Consider the following 14,345-nt stretch of genomic DNA (forward strand, 5'->3'; position numbering starts at 1 on the left):
CTGAGTGATCTGATGTGAGGCATCGAAGCAGATCGCCGCATGATCCGACAATGGTCTGTGGAGACTAGTGATAAACTGATAACCTTATGCAAATGTCATTGGCCCGTCAGTTCCGTAGTCAAGTTTGAAAAGTTCGGGCCATGAGTCCGTATTGTTTATGCCAGAGAACCGCGAGAACCATATTTGTTCAAAATATGTTCACAAATTGGAACAGTCGCCGCTCGCCAGGAAGTTCGGGCCATAAGTCCGTACTGTTTATGCCAGAGAACCGCGAGAACCATATTTGTTCAAAATATGTTCGCAAATTGGAACAGTCGCCGTTCGCCAGGAGGTGAGAACTGCATCTTTCGGGGGGGTCTCGCCGTCTCGGTATGCACAGAATACAAACATCAAGGCCACTGTATGCGGTATGCCTACCATTATAACCCATCTGAAGACTGAAATCTGAAAAAAATGAAACCAATGCCCGCGTCGATGATGGATGGAGTTTCGGAAAGAATCGGCACAGTCCTTGCTTCGCATCACGCTCAGCAGGGAGAAGCTCGCGCCGGGGTGGGCTAGTTCCTCTTTTGGTAGCAGTATCGGTTGTTAGGTTGTTTGGGGCGTGTTCTCCTTGAGACTTTCCATTGTTGTTGTGGAACTGCATTGGTGCGGTGAATTCTCGTTGTCGCTGGTATTCCCAGCAGAACCTCTAGGCTTTCTAAATAAAGCCGGGCTGAAAAAACCTTTTCTCTAAAAAAAAATGCCCGCGTCGTACTTGGGGTGTGGCGTGCAGTGGTGCGAGGGCTGGTGGCTGTGCTACTCCTTTTTTTTTGTGGAGAATATGGAGGCGCCGCTCCTTGGTTCGAGGAGGCGGTAGTGGACTGGATCTCAGCCTCATATGGGCCAGATCTGGGCTCAGTAGGCCGCATTTGCGCGTCAGACTCAGGTTGCTTGTGGTGGGTGGTCATCGGCGTGGAGGTCGTCGATGGTGATTGGTGAAGCTGTTGATGTGGAGGTGTTGCTAGGGCAGGTGATGCTCGGGTCGATCGGGCAGTGGCGTATTGCGGGGTACGCTGATGATGGAGTGTCGCAAATGTGGTGGATAGGTGTTGCTTGATGTTGCTCAGGCCCAGTCTGGGTCGGGGTGGTGGTGCGTTGATGCATGGGTTTACTACAGCTGCATGATTCTACCATGCAACGGTGTGGTTGGAATTGTAGTGTTGTGGGGCCTCTTTTGTGTCCGTTTGTGATGAAGTCGGAGTCGCCCGTATGAGAGACTGTGTTGATGACGATGCCACTATGGCGGTTGAGATGGGTGTTTCTTCTGACATGGTAGCAATGGTGTCTTGCGATTCGTGGGCTTGATGTGCCACTATCTCGAGCGCAAGGCCTGACCTTTCTCTCCGTGAAGCTTGTCGCCAGATTTAGATCCGCTTTGGCCTCAGTGTATATGGGCCCATTGTTTGGCAACAGCGGCGCGAGCTTCAGGCGACTGTTACGGCGCATGTTTCATTGGTGGTCATTTGCGGTCATGTCAGAGTTGCCGGTTCGAGGAGTGATGTGTGATGACGATGACATCTGCAAACAACCTCGACGACGGTCTTCCCCCCTCGACAGTCGTGTGAAGCACATTTGGTAACCAGGTTGGCTTGTGGTGTCCTATGGGTTGTCATTTACGATTCTTAAGTGTTGTAACGATGTTGCCCTGTTTTGCGTTAATTAAGCACACATCAAAACTTCATAATTAATGAGATGAGGGAAAGCTTTTTTTTTTGAAAAACACATTACAGACACAGACGCTCACAAATATGCACGCACACTCACCCCTTTGGACGCACCAACAGACACGCTACCCCTATGAGGTAAAACTTTTGACTATTAGAAAAATGGTATTGTTATTTTAAGTCGATATTAACAACCGTCAGATCCAATCATGAGATTTGTGCAAGATCGATGTATGTACACATGATGAGAAAATCTTCATCGAATTGTTTCTCAGTCGATGATAACAACCGTCGGATCCAATCATGAGATTTGATCCAATCATGATATTTGTGCAAGATTGATGTAAGTAGACATGATGAGAAAATCTTCGTTAGATGGTTATGATTGTTAACTGAGAAATAACTATTTCTAAATCGATCGAAAAGAAAATCTTCGTTAGATGGTTATGATTGTTAACTGAGAAATAACTATTTCTAAATCGATCAAAAAATAGTCGCTCCCTTTAAAAAAAAGCTACGTGCGTACAACTTACACCAGCAGTTCACAAGTGCTTAATGGCACCGGCGTGAGTCCGTGACAATCTAATCATGACGCCTATCTTTTTTTTTGAGAAACAATAATGACGCCTATCTAATGAAGAGAGAATCTCGATTGAAAATTTCTCACAACAGTTTGGACTTTGTCGTGACGGGCCTATATGTACGAATTGGCGAATTCCCCGTTGCTGCATTTGATTGGGCTGGTATCCCAGATTTGTAATTAGCCTTTTTTTTTCCTCTGAGAATTTACCAGGCCTTTGGTGAAATGCACTTTTTATTCAGCGGACCAAGTCTCCGTGACAGGATCAATGGGCCATGGGATCGAACTGCAAGTTTCTAAGCTTTTTTTTTGTTGGCATATGTCGTTTTTTCTCGGCATTATGGTGTTTATACGATTGATGAAATCGTCTCAAGCATCACCGTGCATGTTTTTTTAAAAAAAAGAAGAAGAAGAAAAGAATGTGCCTCGGAAGAGTCTGTTTTCTTTTAGAGTACTCTTTCTTTTACGAGATCCAGGGTGCATGTGTGAAGAAGGGCTCCAAGAAACGTCGAAGTTCACGTGTCCAGCAGCCAAATCAAGTTACTCAAGCTGACGTAGACTAGTGAGGACTCAGGTGCTGCCGTGGTGGTATATGGGCATATGGCCGGTAATGTGGTACTTCGGCGACAGAGTGAATAAGCTAGGAAGCTAGGAGGACGACGCGAGGGTGTTTCTTCCTTTCGGTTCGTTCCAGCCCGATGGATCACCGGGCACGGGACATCACCGTGCATGACTTGATCATGATGGTTAGATAATCGCAGGACACCGGTTAATTACTCGGGCTGACAGGACTTTTTGGCATCTTCTGCGCACCCTGCACGAGCAGAAGCGTGCTTTAGGTAAGGAACGTAACGTAATCGGTCCGTCTTTATAAACCCACAGCCTTCTTTCGGCGGAGATATATCGAGCACCGTACCCCCGGCCGACGGTGAAGCCCATATATGCGCCATGTGTTTCAGATCGAGCACCATGCACGTACGGAATCCCTTTGAGCTGAAGAAACACAATCGCCAAAAAGCCGACCCCGAATAAACGAGTCTGTATAACTTCCCTCTGTTAACTTTTGTCCTTCCTTTTTTACATGATGATGTGCGGGCCGTGTGTGTTACGACAGCTATATCGAGCCCGGTCTCACAATCTGACCCACTCCGTGCCGTCGATGAAGCTGAGCGAGATGAAGGGCTTGGCCTCCTCGTCGGTGAGCTCGCGCGACCACGACACCCTGCCGGAGTAGCTCGCGCCGGGACCCGTGCACTTGTACTGCCCGTAGAACACCGTCCTGCAACAACAGCAGCAACAAACCGATCAACGCCGGGCATCAGAAAACGCTCAGGTTATTTTTGGCGCATGGTTAGCAACAGGCAACATGGACACGACGCTCCGAGCCACAGTGTTGATCGATCACGGACGCAACGCAACTATATTATGTTTATGGCCCATGGACGTCGAATCTTACAAGAGCTCCTTCGTTCCCAAAGAAGTCACAAGAACAGGCGCACCCGTGCGAAGCCATTGTTCGATTGGCCGTGTGCAGAGAATGGGAGCAAATAAGTGCGTCCTTTGTTTGGACACCAGTGCATTATTGACCAAGGAATCTTCGACTGAGAGGCAACCTCCTTATACCTATCTGTATTATGCCTACTTTCTTTGTTTGGGCACCAGTGCATTATGCTGTTTCTAGGAGCTTTTGCCATCAACAGAAGAGCAACAAGCGTCGTAGTTTTTCAGTGCAGTGGAACATCCGTTGATTCCGTTCAAAATAAGACACCGTTTCTAGGAGCGTGCAGTTGCATTCGAAATGCCAAAGTGAAGCGCAACCGAATGCTAGTATGCAGATCGAAAGACGGGATCGAGGAAGATTGCACACGTACAGCTCGCGGCTGGGGTCGCCCCAGTTGTACCAGCCACGGGGGATGATGATGTCGTCCATGTAAGTGTAGGCGAAGACGACGCGGGAGAAGGTGCCCCAGGCGCGGCCGAGGTAGAGCGCTCCGGACCCCGTCACCCGGCAGTTGACGAAGGAGAACCCCGTGTCCTCCAGCATGCTCTGCCGGTTCTGCGCCGTCAGCGCGCCGTAGTCCCGCGCGATCGCGTGCACGTGGCAACCCTGCGCACAAAATCACACTTCTCATCGCATATTGGTATGTGTTGAATTTTTGAAACAAAAAATACTAAATATGGGGATCAACATGCTTATGTATGTACTCCGTATTGGCAATTGGGCACGAGAGTCAAGATCAAATTATTTGACGTTATTCCTGCTCGTGAGTGTAGGGCCGCGGGGCCGCCGGTCGCAGGGTCAGTTTGGGCGCACAAATGGACGGCAACAAGAGGCCGGCCGTGTGCAGGATCAGTGCCTCGTGACGAGTTGATCGGAAATGCCAAGCCGCGGACTGGCATTGCAACAAAACAAAAGCCTAGCCTGAAGCCTCCTGTGCTAGAGATGTTGCCGGCTCAGTTGGGCTGCGTGCAATCCGTCCAGATAAACGTTTGGACAGAACGTGTTACGACCGGTGTGCATTTGCTTGGCAGCCAGTGTGGGAATTTAGGATAAGTCAAACACCTAAACTAAATTAAATTTTTGAAAAATCTCAAAAGCCTATTCATCGAGTCGGTCGGTCCGGATCGTTGCTTGTTCTTTTGACAGTTGGAATATGTTGCGGACGCGTAATAAATCCCGATAATTGCGGAGTCGACTTTGGTTTCCTAAATCAACGTCCGTTGGTTGGTTTCCTAAACCGAAGGTTTCCTAAACCGACGTCCGCATGCGTGCCTATATAATATGACGTTCCCGGCCTCAGAACGAATACGCCAAAAATCCGTCGTTGCACCCACGATCCAATCTCGCTTTTCGCTGCCTTCTGCTACTCCATCCCGCCGGCTGCGTGCACAGCTCGCCGGAAGAGCAGGCCTCCGGAACCCCGACCTTCGAGATCCTGCCCGGGAGACGGTTGATAAGCTTTTTGGGGAGTGTTCTTGCGCGATTGCTCGCTTCATCACGTCCCTTCCTCGTCGGCTTCTTCGTCACCATGGTCAACAACGGTGATCCTGCGGCTCTGGCTGCCGCTCAAGCTCAGCAGCAGCAGGCTACTCAACTCCAAGCACAGCAGCAGATCGAACAACGGGCGACTGCTGCTGCCCAGATGCAAGCACAGACGTTCGCAGCTGCCCAGGAGGTTGCCAGGCCGGCTGCTGCAGCCGGCGTGAACATCGACGCCGCTGGACTCGTCACCTACTTCAACAAATTCATCAACAAGGAACCAACTCAGGAAAAGGGCAACTTACCGTACGTAATCTGCTTTTTCTTGTTGATTTTATTCAGTAGTTATATTATGCATGCTGTGGAATTAGACGAGTTTTATCGTGTTGCGTTGCTGTTTAGTTTGTCTAGTTTGCATGACATAATATGCTACATGTTTTTAGCCATGATTTTCTGGATTAAATATTCATCGAAAATACATAATTTTTCAACAATCCAAAAACCTTATATGTGTAGGCAATTTTTGATGGCTCAATTTGCTGCTACTTTGAAACCACCTATGTTTACTGGACTGCACTTTAAGAGGTGGCAGTATAAATGTCACATGTGGCTTGTGGCTATGGGCGCATGGTGGGCGGTACAACACTGGAAGATTCAAACGGTTGCTCTCGAGCAGTTGTATAAAAAGGCTTGTGTTGTAGTCGTCGGCGCGATCCTAAGTGTGCTGGGAGATAAGCTCGTTGATGCTTATCCGCACATTCAGGATGCCAAAGAGTTATGGGATGCGCTCAACGCAAAATTTGGCGTATCTGATGCTGGCAGTGAGCTGTACGTCATGGAGCGGTTCTTTGACTATAAAATGGTTGCAAACCGATCTGTAGTCGAACAAGCTCATGAGCTACTGACTATGGCTAAGGAACTTGAGCAATTCAAGTGTCCATTGCCCGACAAATTTGTTGCCGGGGGCATCATCGCCTAGCTTCCTCCCTCGTGGAGGAACTTTGCTACTTTTCTAAAACACAAGAGACAGGAAATCTTTGTGGAGAACCTGATTGGGACTCTTGATGTTGAGGAGAAGGCGAGAGCAAAAGATGTTGGCCCCAAAGACAATCCCGTGGAGGGTACGTCCACTGCCAACATGGTTCAAGGAACAACCGTAACCACAACAACAGTAACAACAAGGGAAAGGGAAAGAGATTCAGCATGCGTGGTCCCAAGAACACTACCACTTTCAAGAAGAAGAAGAAAGGAGGCATCAAGGACAATGATCCTTGCTTTGTGTGCGAAGGACTCGGCCATTGGGCGAGTAACTGCAAAGAGCGCAAAGGAGGACAGATACGGCAAAAGTTTGCCAATCTGACTATTGGCAACAATGAAAATGCAGGCGGGTATGGTAATTCATTTATTGTATTTTTTTATGTCAATCCACCGATTGGTGGGTTGATACAAGTGCAACTATTCATGTGTGTGCTGATATTTCCTTGTTTTCTTCATATCAGGCCATCAGGTCCTCAGTGACGATGGGGAACGACGCTCATGCTTCTGTTCATGGTGTTGGCTCGGTGGATCTGAAGTTTACTTCGGGGAAGATCGTGCAGCTGAGGAACGTGCAGCATGTGTTCTCTATTCAGAAGAATCTTGTTAGTGGATCCCTCCTTTGCAAGGGGGGATTTAAGTTAGTGTTTGAGTCCAATAAAGTTATTGTGTCTAAGTATGGACAATTTATTGGTAAGGTTATGAGTGCGGAGGCTTGTTCCGCTTATCCCTTTCGGATTTTTGTAATAAGGTCGTGAACACCGTCAATTCTATTAACAATGAGTCTAATGTTTGGCATTCACGACTTTGTCACATTAATTTTGGTTGCATGACACGGTTAGCAAATCGGAATTTAATCCCTAAAATCACAGTGGCTAAAGGTTCGAAGTGCCAAATTTGTGTGCAAGCGAAGCAACCTCGCAAGCCACACAAGGCTGCGGAGGAGAGGAAACTAGCACCGTTAGAACTCATACATTATGATCTTTGTGAGATGAAAAATGTATTAACCAAAGGTGGAAAACGTTACTTTATGACTTTCATTGATGATGCGACAAGATTTTGCTATGTGTATTTATTAAAATCAAAGATGAAGCATTACATTATTTTAAGATCTATAAAGCTGAAGTCGAGAATCAACTTGAGAAGAAAATCAAACGGTTGCGGTCTGACTGCGGTGGAGAATATTTCTCCAGTGAGTTTAATTCATTCTGTGAGGAACATGGCATCGTCCATGAGAGGACGCCTCCCTGTTCACCCCAATCAAACGGAGTTGCTGAGAGAAAAAACCGCACGCTGACTGACTTGGTTAACGCCATGTTAGACACTGCGGGTTTATCCAAAGCATGGTGGGGAGAGGTCTATTGACTTCATGTCATGTCCTAAATCGTGTTCCCACAAAAGATAAAGAGATTGCACCTTACGAGCTATGGGGAAAAAAAGGGACTCACACTTTCTTACTTCCGGACTTGGGGTTGTTTGGCGAAAGTCAATGTGCCAATTACCAAGAAACGTAAGGTTTGACCCAAAGCCATTGATTGTGTCTTTCTTGGCTACGATCCTAGGAGTGTCGGCTATAGATTCTTGGTTGTAAATTCCGGAGTACCCGACATGAGTGTCGGCTATAGATTCTTGCTACATTTTTTGAGGACATATTTCCCATGAGAGATATGAATAGCACATCTAGAGAGGATCATGATATACCTGTTGAACCCGACAGTTCAGAGGAGCATCAAGATCATGATGTAGCTCCTGAACCCGCCATCCCAATTGAAAATCTTGAACAAATACTTGTTGAGATTCCTGAGGAGGATGACAATGAAACTCCTACGAGGAGTAAACGACAAAGAATTGCAAAATCCTTTGGTGATGTTTTCATTGTGTACCTTGTGGAAGACACTCTTAAAATCATTAATGAGGCATTTGCATCTCCGGATGCGGACTATTGGAAGGAAGCCATTCGTAGTGAGATGGATTCCATCATGGCTAATGATACTTGGGAAGTCGTTGACCGATCGTACGGGTGCAAACCCGTAGGATGCAAGTGGATATTTAAGAAAAAGGCCCGATGGTGCTATTGAGAAGTACAAAGCACGGCTTGTGGCCAAGAGTTTTACCCAGAAAGAAAGTGAGGATTTTTTTGATACTTACTCACCTGTAGCTCGATTGACCACAATCAGAGTATTACTGTCACTGGCTGTCTCATATGGTCTGATCGTCCATCAAATGGACGTCAAGACAGCTTTCCTTAATGGAGAGTTGGACGAGAAAATTTACATGAAACAACCAGATGGATTTGTAATAAAGGGTCATGAGGACAAAGTGTGTAAGTTATTAAAGTCTCTATATGGCCTGAAACAAGCTCGTAAGCAATGGCATGAGAAGTTTGACAAAACTTTGACATCTGCCAGCTTTGTTGTTAACGAAGCTGACAAATGTGTATACTACCGCCATGGTGGGGGTGAGGGAGTTATACTCTGCTTGTATGTACTAATATTTGGGACTAATCTCGAAGTGATTGAAGAGGTTAAGACTTTCTTGTCGAAGTGCTTTGACATGAAAGATCTTGATGTAGCTGATGTCATTTTAAACATCAAGCTTGTGAGGGGCGACAATGGTGAGATCACTCTGTTGCAATCTCAATATGTGGAGAAGATATTGAGCCGTTTCGGCTATGCTGATTGTAAACCTTCTCCAACTCCTTACGATCGAAGTGTTCTGCTTCGCAATATCACATAATTGGAAGAGACCAACTGAGATATTCTCAGATTATTGGCTCGCTCATGTATTTAGCTAGCGCAACTAGACCTGACATCTCTTTTGCTGTGAGCAAACTGAGTCGGTTCACTAAGAATCCGAGAGATGATCACTGGAGTGCACTCGAGAGGGTAATGCGCTACCTAAAGGGTACAATGAGCTACGGTATACACTATACTGGGTACCCCATGGTACTTGAGGGCTATAGTGATTCAAACTGGATATCTGATGTTGATGAACTAAAGGCCACGAGTGGCTATGTGTTCACACTCGGAGGGGGCGCTGTTTCCTGAAAGTCTTGCAAGCAAACGGTATTAACCAGATCAACAATGGAAGCAGAACTTTCGGTGTTAGATACATCCACGATTGAAGCCGACTGGCTTCGAGAGCTCTTGATGGACTTGCCTATTGTTCAAAAAACCTGTACCGGCAATTCTTATGAATTGTGACAATCAAACTGTGATAGTCAAAGTGAACAGTTCTAAAGACAACATGAAGTCATTAGGACACGTCAGAAGACGTCTGAAATCTGTCAGAGCAATGAGAAATTCCGGAATAATAGCATTGGGGTATATCCCAACGGATAAAAATCTGTCAGATCTCTTTACGAAGGGTCTATCAAGGAATGTGATAGAATCTACATCAAGGGAGATGGGGTTGCGACCCATGTGAGTTACCATGGCGGTAAACGAGCCTATGTGATCGGAGATCCCGTGAAGTAGGACCTGGGAAACAAGTCATAGGATAACTGAGCAGCGTGTACATTCCTTATCCCACTCCATTGACGATGCATTACTCTCGTATGTTGTATGGTAGGTTGTTCAACTTAATGTGTTCTGATGCGTTGCATTAATTTGCAAAAGAGATACTGTCCTATATAGTAGTCTCGAAAGAACACCTATATGAGCCTGACTGTTGGTCACAGTTTATGAGATTCGGGTGGTCTCTAGTAAGCTCATGAAAAAGCCTGGAGAAATGACTTATATGCTCCACACCGCGGGGTAGCTTTCGGCAGCCCAATACCAGACAACAACACAGTGAAGCTCTAACACAGAAAACTGACAATTCAAGGTCTTGTCCATTGTTCAGTTGTGCATGAGTGTAGCTATTTTTTTAGGTGGATGTTCAACCTTAACCGCTGGTATATCAAAAACAGAGTTTTGGATCAACGGCATTCTTATCTGCTTATGAGATATTGTGGGGATTGTTGGAATTTAGGATAAGGTAAACGCCTAAACTAAATTAAATTCCTGGAAAATCTCAAAAGCCCATTCATGGAGTCGGTCGGTCCGGATCGTTGCTTATTCTTTTGGCAGTTGGAATACTTTGCGGACGCGTAACAAATCCCGATAATTGCGGAGTCGACTTTGGTTTCCTAAACCGTAGGTTTCCTAAATGAACGTCGGTTGGTTTTCTAAACCGAAGGTTTCCTAAATCAACTCGGTTGGTTTGCTAAACCGAAAGTTTCCTAAATTGATGGTTTCCTAAACCGACGTCCGCATGCGTGTCTATATAATAAGACGTTCCCGGCCTCAGAACGAATACGCCAAAAATCCGTCGTTGCACCCACGATCCAATCTCGTTGTTCGCTGCCTTCTGCTACTCCATCCCGCCGACTGCGTGCACAGCTCGCCGGGAGAGCAAGCCTCCAGAATTCCGACCTTCGAGATCCTGCCCGGGAGACGGTCGATAAGCTTTTTGGGAAGCATTCTTAGCTCGCTTCATCACGTGCCTTACTCGTCGGCTTCTTCGTAACCATGGCCAACAACGGTGATTCTGCGGCTCTGGCTGCCGCTCAAGCTCAGCAGCAGCAGGCTGCTCAACTCCAAGCACAACAGCAGATCAAACAACGGGCGACTGCTGCTGTCCAGATGCAAGCACAGGCACTCGCAGCTGCCCAGGAGGTTGCCAGGCCGGTTGTTGCAGCCGGCGTGAACATCGACGCCGCTAGACTCGTCACTGACTTCAACAAATTCATCAACAAGGAACCAACTCAGGAGAAGGGCACCTTACCGTACGTAATTTGCTTTTTCTTATTGATTTTATTCAGTAGTTATATTATGCATGCTGTGGAATTAGACGACTTTTATCGTGCTGCGTTGTTGTTTAGTTTGTCTAGTTTGCATGACATAATATGCTACATGTTTTTAGTCATGATTTTCTGAATTAAATATTCATCAAAAATACCTAATTTTTCAGCAGCCAGCGCCCTCCATGTACTGTGCTCACGGCAAGCAAAGGACCTCATGTTGGTGCGGCATTGAAGTGTGCTTCAGAGCGGTCCCGTGCCACATATCACGCTTGATTCGCTCCTGTACGTAGCGATTGATGCATGGGCGCGCGGACGTCAGGGAGAAACGAAATGTGTCTAAATACTCGCGGACGTCGTACGCGCGCGTGTCCACGATATGGTCATTGCAAACCGACATGGAAGGACGTACGGAAAGAAAAACTCTAATTAAGCTAGTTCGTGCCTTTTATTAGTAGTCCGTGACGTGAAACAAGTTAGGATTACTCTCGTAGTCCAACCTCACATTAGTATTTCCGAAGTCCGAACTAGCCTCATCTTGTTAGAGACTGTTCGATCGTATGCTCTGTTTTGGCGCCCAGTTCGTATTCAGCAGGGGCAAAGCCAATGGCACCTTCCTTTCAGTTTCGCATTTAACGAAAACAAGCTTATAACAAATGAAATCCAGAATTGTCGAAAAATTGACACTTGACGAAGAGAACAGGGACATACATACCTCGTAGAGCGAGAGCGCATTGCCGAAGATGAAGTCAATGGAGCCTTCGATGTAGCAGTCCTTGTAGTAGTGCCGTCCCGTGTGATCGTAGAGCGTGTCCTGCGCGCCCAGGAACTTGCACCCGACGAACGCCGCGTTGTCCGCCGACACCCGCAGAGCCACCGCCTGCTTCCCCGACGCCCCCGCCTTCGGCACCGGCGACGTGTTCTGTATGTAATTAAGCCCAATGCGGGCGTGCGCCCGAAATGAAATTTAGGAGAACGTACGCCAAGCCGCGGCGGCATACCCGCCAACATGGAGCTAAGACACGCCAGCAGCAACCAGCAAGTACCTTGAAAGTGATGTTCCTGGCGAGGAAGTACTGCGCGTTCACGGCGAACGACGCGGAGCCGTACGTGCCGAGGGGGCGGCCCCTCGGCCCGGCCGGCGTATCGGCGGTGTCGCCCCACTGCACGACCGTCCTGTCGGCGCCGGCGCCCTCCAGGGTGATGAAGGCGCGCATCGGCGATATGTTCACCTTCTCCCTGCGACAACAGGCCACACGCAGACGCGATAATCATCGGGTCGATCGAGACCAGAACGTACACGAGAGGTAATACAATGCAGCCAGGTGAACTAAGACGTACGTGTAGGTGCCGGCGTTGACCTTGATGACGACGCGGACGAGGTTGATGGGCGGGAGAGAGTCGACGGCGGCCTGGATGGACGTGAAGTCGCCGGACGAAGGGTTCTTGTCGACGACGAGCGAGTAGGAAGGGAACACGCGGGCGAGCGGCGCGTGCCGGAACGTGGTGTGCTGGAGGCCGCCGACGTAGCGCACCCACCGCAAGAAGAGCCGCTCCAGCTCCTCCGCCCGCGTCGCGTTCTCCGGGAACGGCGGCTGGTTCTTCGCCACCTCCCCCGGCCGCACGCCCCGCGTGTGTCCCGCCACGCCGTCTGGCAGCACGACGGCGAGCGCCGTGGCCACGGCAATGCCAATGCAGGCGAGGAGCCGGGCGCGTGGCGCGGACATCGCGGGTGGAAACGGCGCACTGCAGCGGCGCCGATGCCAGCACAGCTAGTTATTAATGCCGCGCCGGCCGGCGTGGCGATTGAACAGTCGGCCGGGTAGCTGGACTGCTGGACAGGCGTGGCGCGGGGGGTTTTGGTGCGCGAGAGCAGGCGAAAAGGGAGGGGGAATTTAAGGAGGATCGATCGATCGATCGATCACGGGCAAGGATAGAATGGAAAGGGAATTGTGGAGTGGAGTGACACGACACAACTTGAGCGATTTCGCGGTTCACGAGCTGCCGAGCGCAGTTGGTACGTTTGTTGTTTATGGCGCGTGTTCGCAGCTCGCGCGCCGCTCTACGGCTCTACGCTCTGCCTACGTGAGTTGGTGAACGCACGTTCTACATACTGCGAAAGTATAGGCAATGCGTGTTAGCCATCGCCGTTCTCTCCGTGTTCTCGCGCATCTACCCCCCTCGCTCTTCCTTCCGGACATCCCAGCTCCAAGGGCGAACTTCGTGCTTCGACTTTCAGGAAATCGGGGCTTTTGTGCCCGCTATTAGTCCAGATTTTACGCTTCAGTTTTTCTAGAGGAAATTGCACCGGTCCATGAACTTGGCTGACGGGTTCACTTTAGTCCATCAACATGTAAACGGTGCACCGTTAGTCCAAATCTCGGTTAGCTCACGGTTCTGTGCGTTAAGATGCCACGTGGCAGTTGAAGTGGTCGAGGGCAAGTTGCGGGAGGGGGTTTCTGCAAAATGCTTTTCGCGTTCTGCCCCTTGAGTTCATTATTTTTCTGCAAAATCCTCATATTGGTCTAATTCCCCACCCTCAAATCCCTACCCGTCGCGGTTCCTCTTCCTCAGTTGGGTCTCCGTCGCCGGTCGTGAGCTTTCCCTCTCCCCCCCCCCCCCCCCCCCGAGCGTTCCCTCTTCCCCCATCGTGCATCCTGTTCTCATCGGCGCCGCAGCATCGAGGATGCCTGGCCGCAGCGGATTCACGGACGACGGGGCGGAATCGATGTTCTCCTGGCTCCACGATGATGGATACAGCTCTGCGAACATTCAGGTAAGTGACGAGCTTGTCCTGTCCTCACGCATTCCCTCCTCTTTCTCCCCTTTTGGATTTGCCTGATTTTTTGGTTTTCTGGTCTGGATTTGGTTCAGTTTGGCCCATCCCAAGAACCATCAGAAGAAGAAGTGGAGTACGGTGATGGTGAGCAAGAAATCATTTGGAAGCCACAGGTCAGTGACTGATGATTTCTCCATTCGAATACAAATTGATTTTTTTGACATTTCAATTCGACTACAAATTGTCATTTTGAATTATGAATTCAAATACAAATTGAAACTTAGGATGTTGACCTAGAAGATGTGATGGAGAGTAGTGGATGCTTTGGGTGCAAGAAGGCGATGGCTGAGCATAGCAGGCAAGAAGCAGAAATGTTAAAGCTGGAATTTGAATTTGCATTCCAGGACATGGTCATCACTGACCTGGAAGATGATCTTGAGGTAGAGAAGAGAAAGAAAGAGAAGCTTGAATTAGAGATGCAG

The 14,345-nt window shown here is 48.4% G+C and overlaps 1 protein-coding gene across 2 annotated transcripts; it reads right to left on the bottom strand.

Annotated features, from left to right (window-relative positions):
- Window positions 1-3,280: 3,280 nt before the first annotated feature.
- On the bottom strand, window positions 3,281-13,078 carry LOC100845585 (probable pectinesterase 53). Of its 2 annotated transcripts, XM_003567056.4 has the most exons (5): window positions 12,426-13,066; window positions 12,131-12,323; window positions 11,800-12,006; window positions 4,158-4,393; window positions 3,281-3,565 (listed from the first exon to the last, which is right to left on the bottom strand). In XM_003567056.4, exons 1-5 carry the CDS (start codon window positions 12,809-12,811, stop codon window positions 3,418-3,420), a joined length of 1,170 nt encoding a protein of 389 aa, XP_003567104.1. In that variant the 5' UTR covers window positions 12,812-13,066; the 3' UTR covers window positions 3,281-3,417. The 2 variants fall into 2 exon arrangements, with proteins under 2 accessions (XP_003567104.1, XP_024314006.1); XM_024458238.1 differs by lacking the exon at window positions 4,158-4,393 and having other exon boundaries at window positions 12,426-13,078.
- Window positions 13,079-14,345: the final 1,267 nt, after the last annotated feature.

Source organism: Brachypodium distachyon, chromosome 2 (genome assembly GCF_000005505.3).
Source record: "Brachypodium distachyon strain Bd21 chromosome 2, Brachypodium_distachyon_v3.0, whole genome shotgun sequence".
NCBI lineage: Eukaryota > Viridiplantae > Streptophyta > Magnoliopsida > Poales > Poaceae > Brachypodium > Brachypodium distachyon.

Bases quoted from the DNA above. Each gene is read 5' to 3' on its own strand.
- LOC100845585 (XM_003567056.4), bottom strand. From the start codon at position 12,811: ATGTCCGCGCCACGCGCCCGGCTCCTCGCCTGCATTGGCATTGCCGTG. The intron at 12,324-12,425 runs GTACGTCTTAGT...CTGTTGTCGCAG, and splicing joins GTCAACGCCGGCACCTACAC to GGAGAAGGTGAACATATCGC. The intron at 3,566-4,157 runs GTACGTGTGCAA...CTGTTGTTGCAG, and splicing joins GGCGACCCCAGCCGCGAGCT to GACGGTGTTCTACGGGCAGT.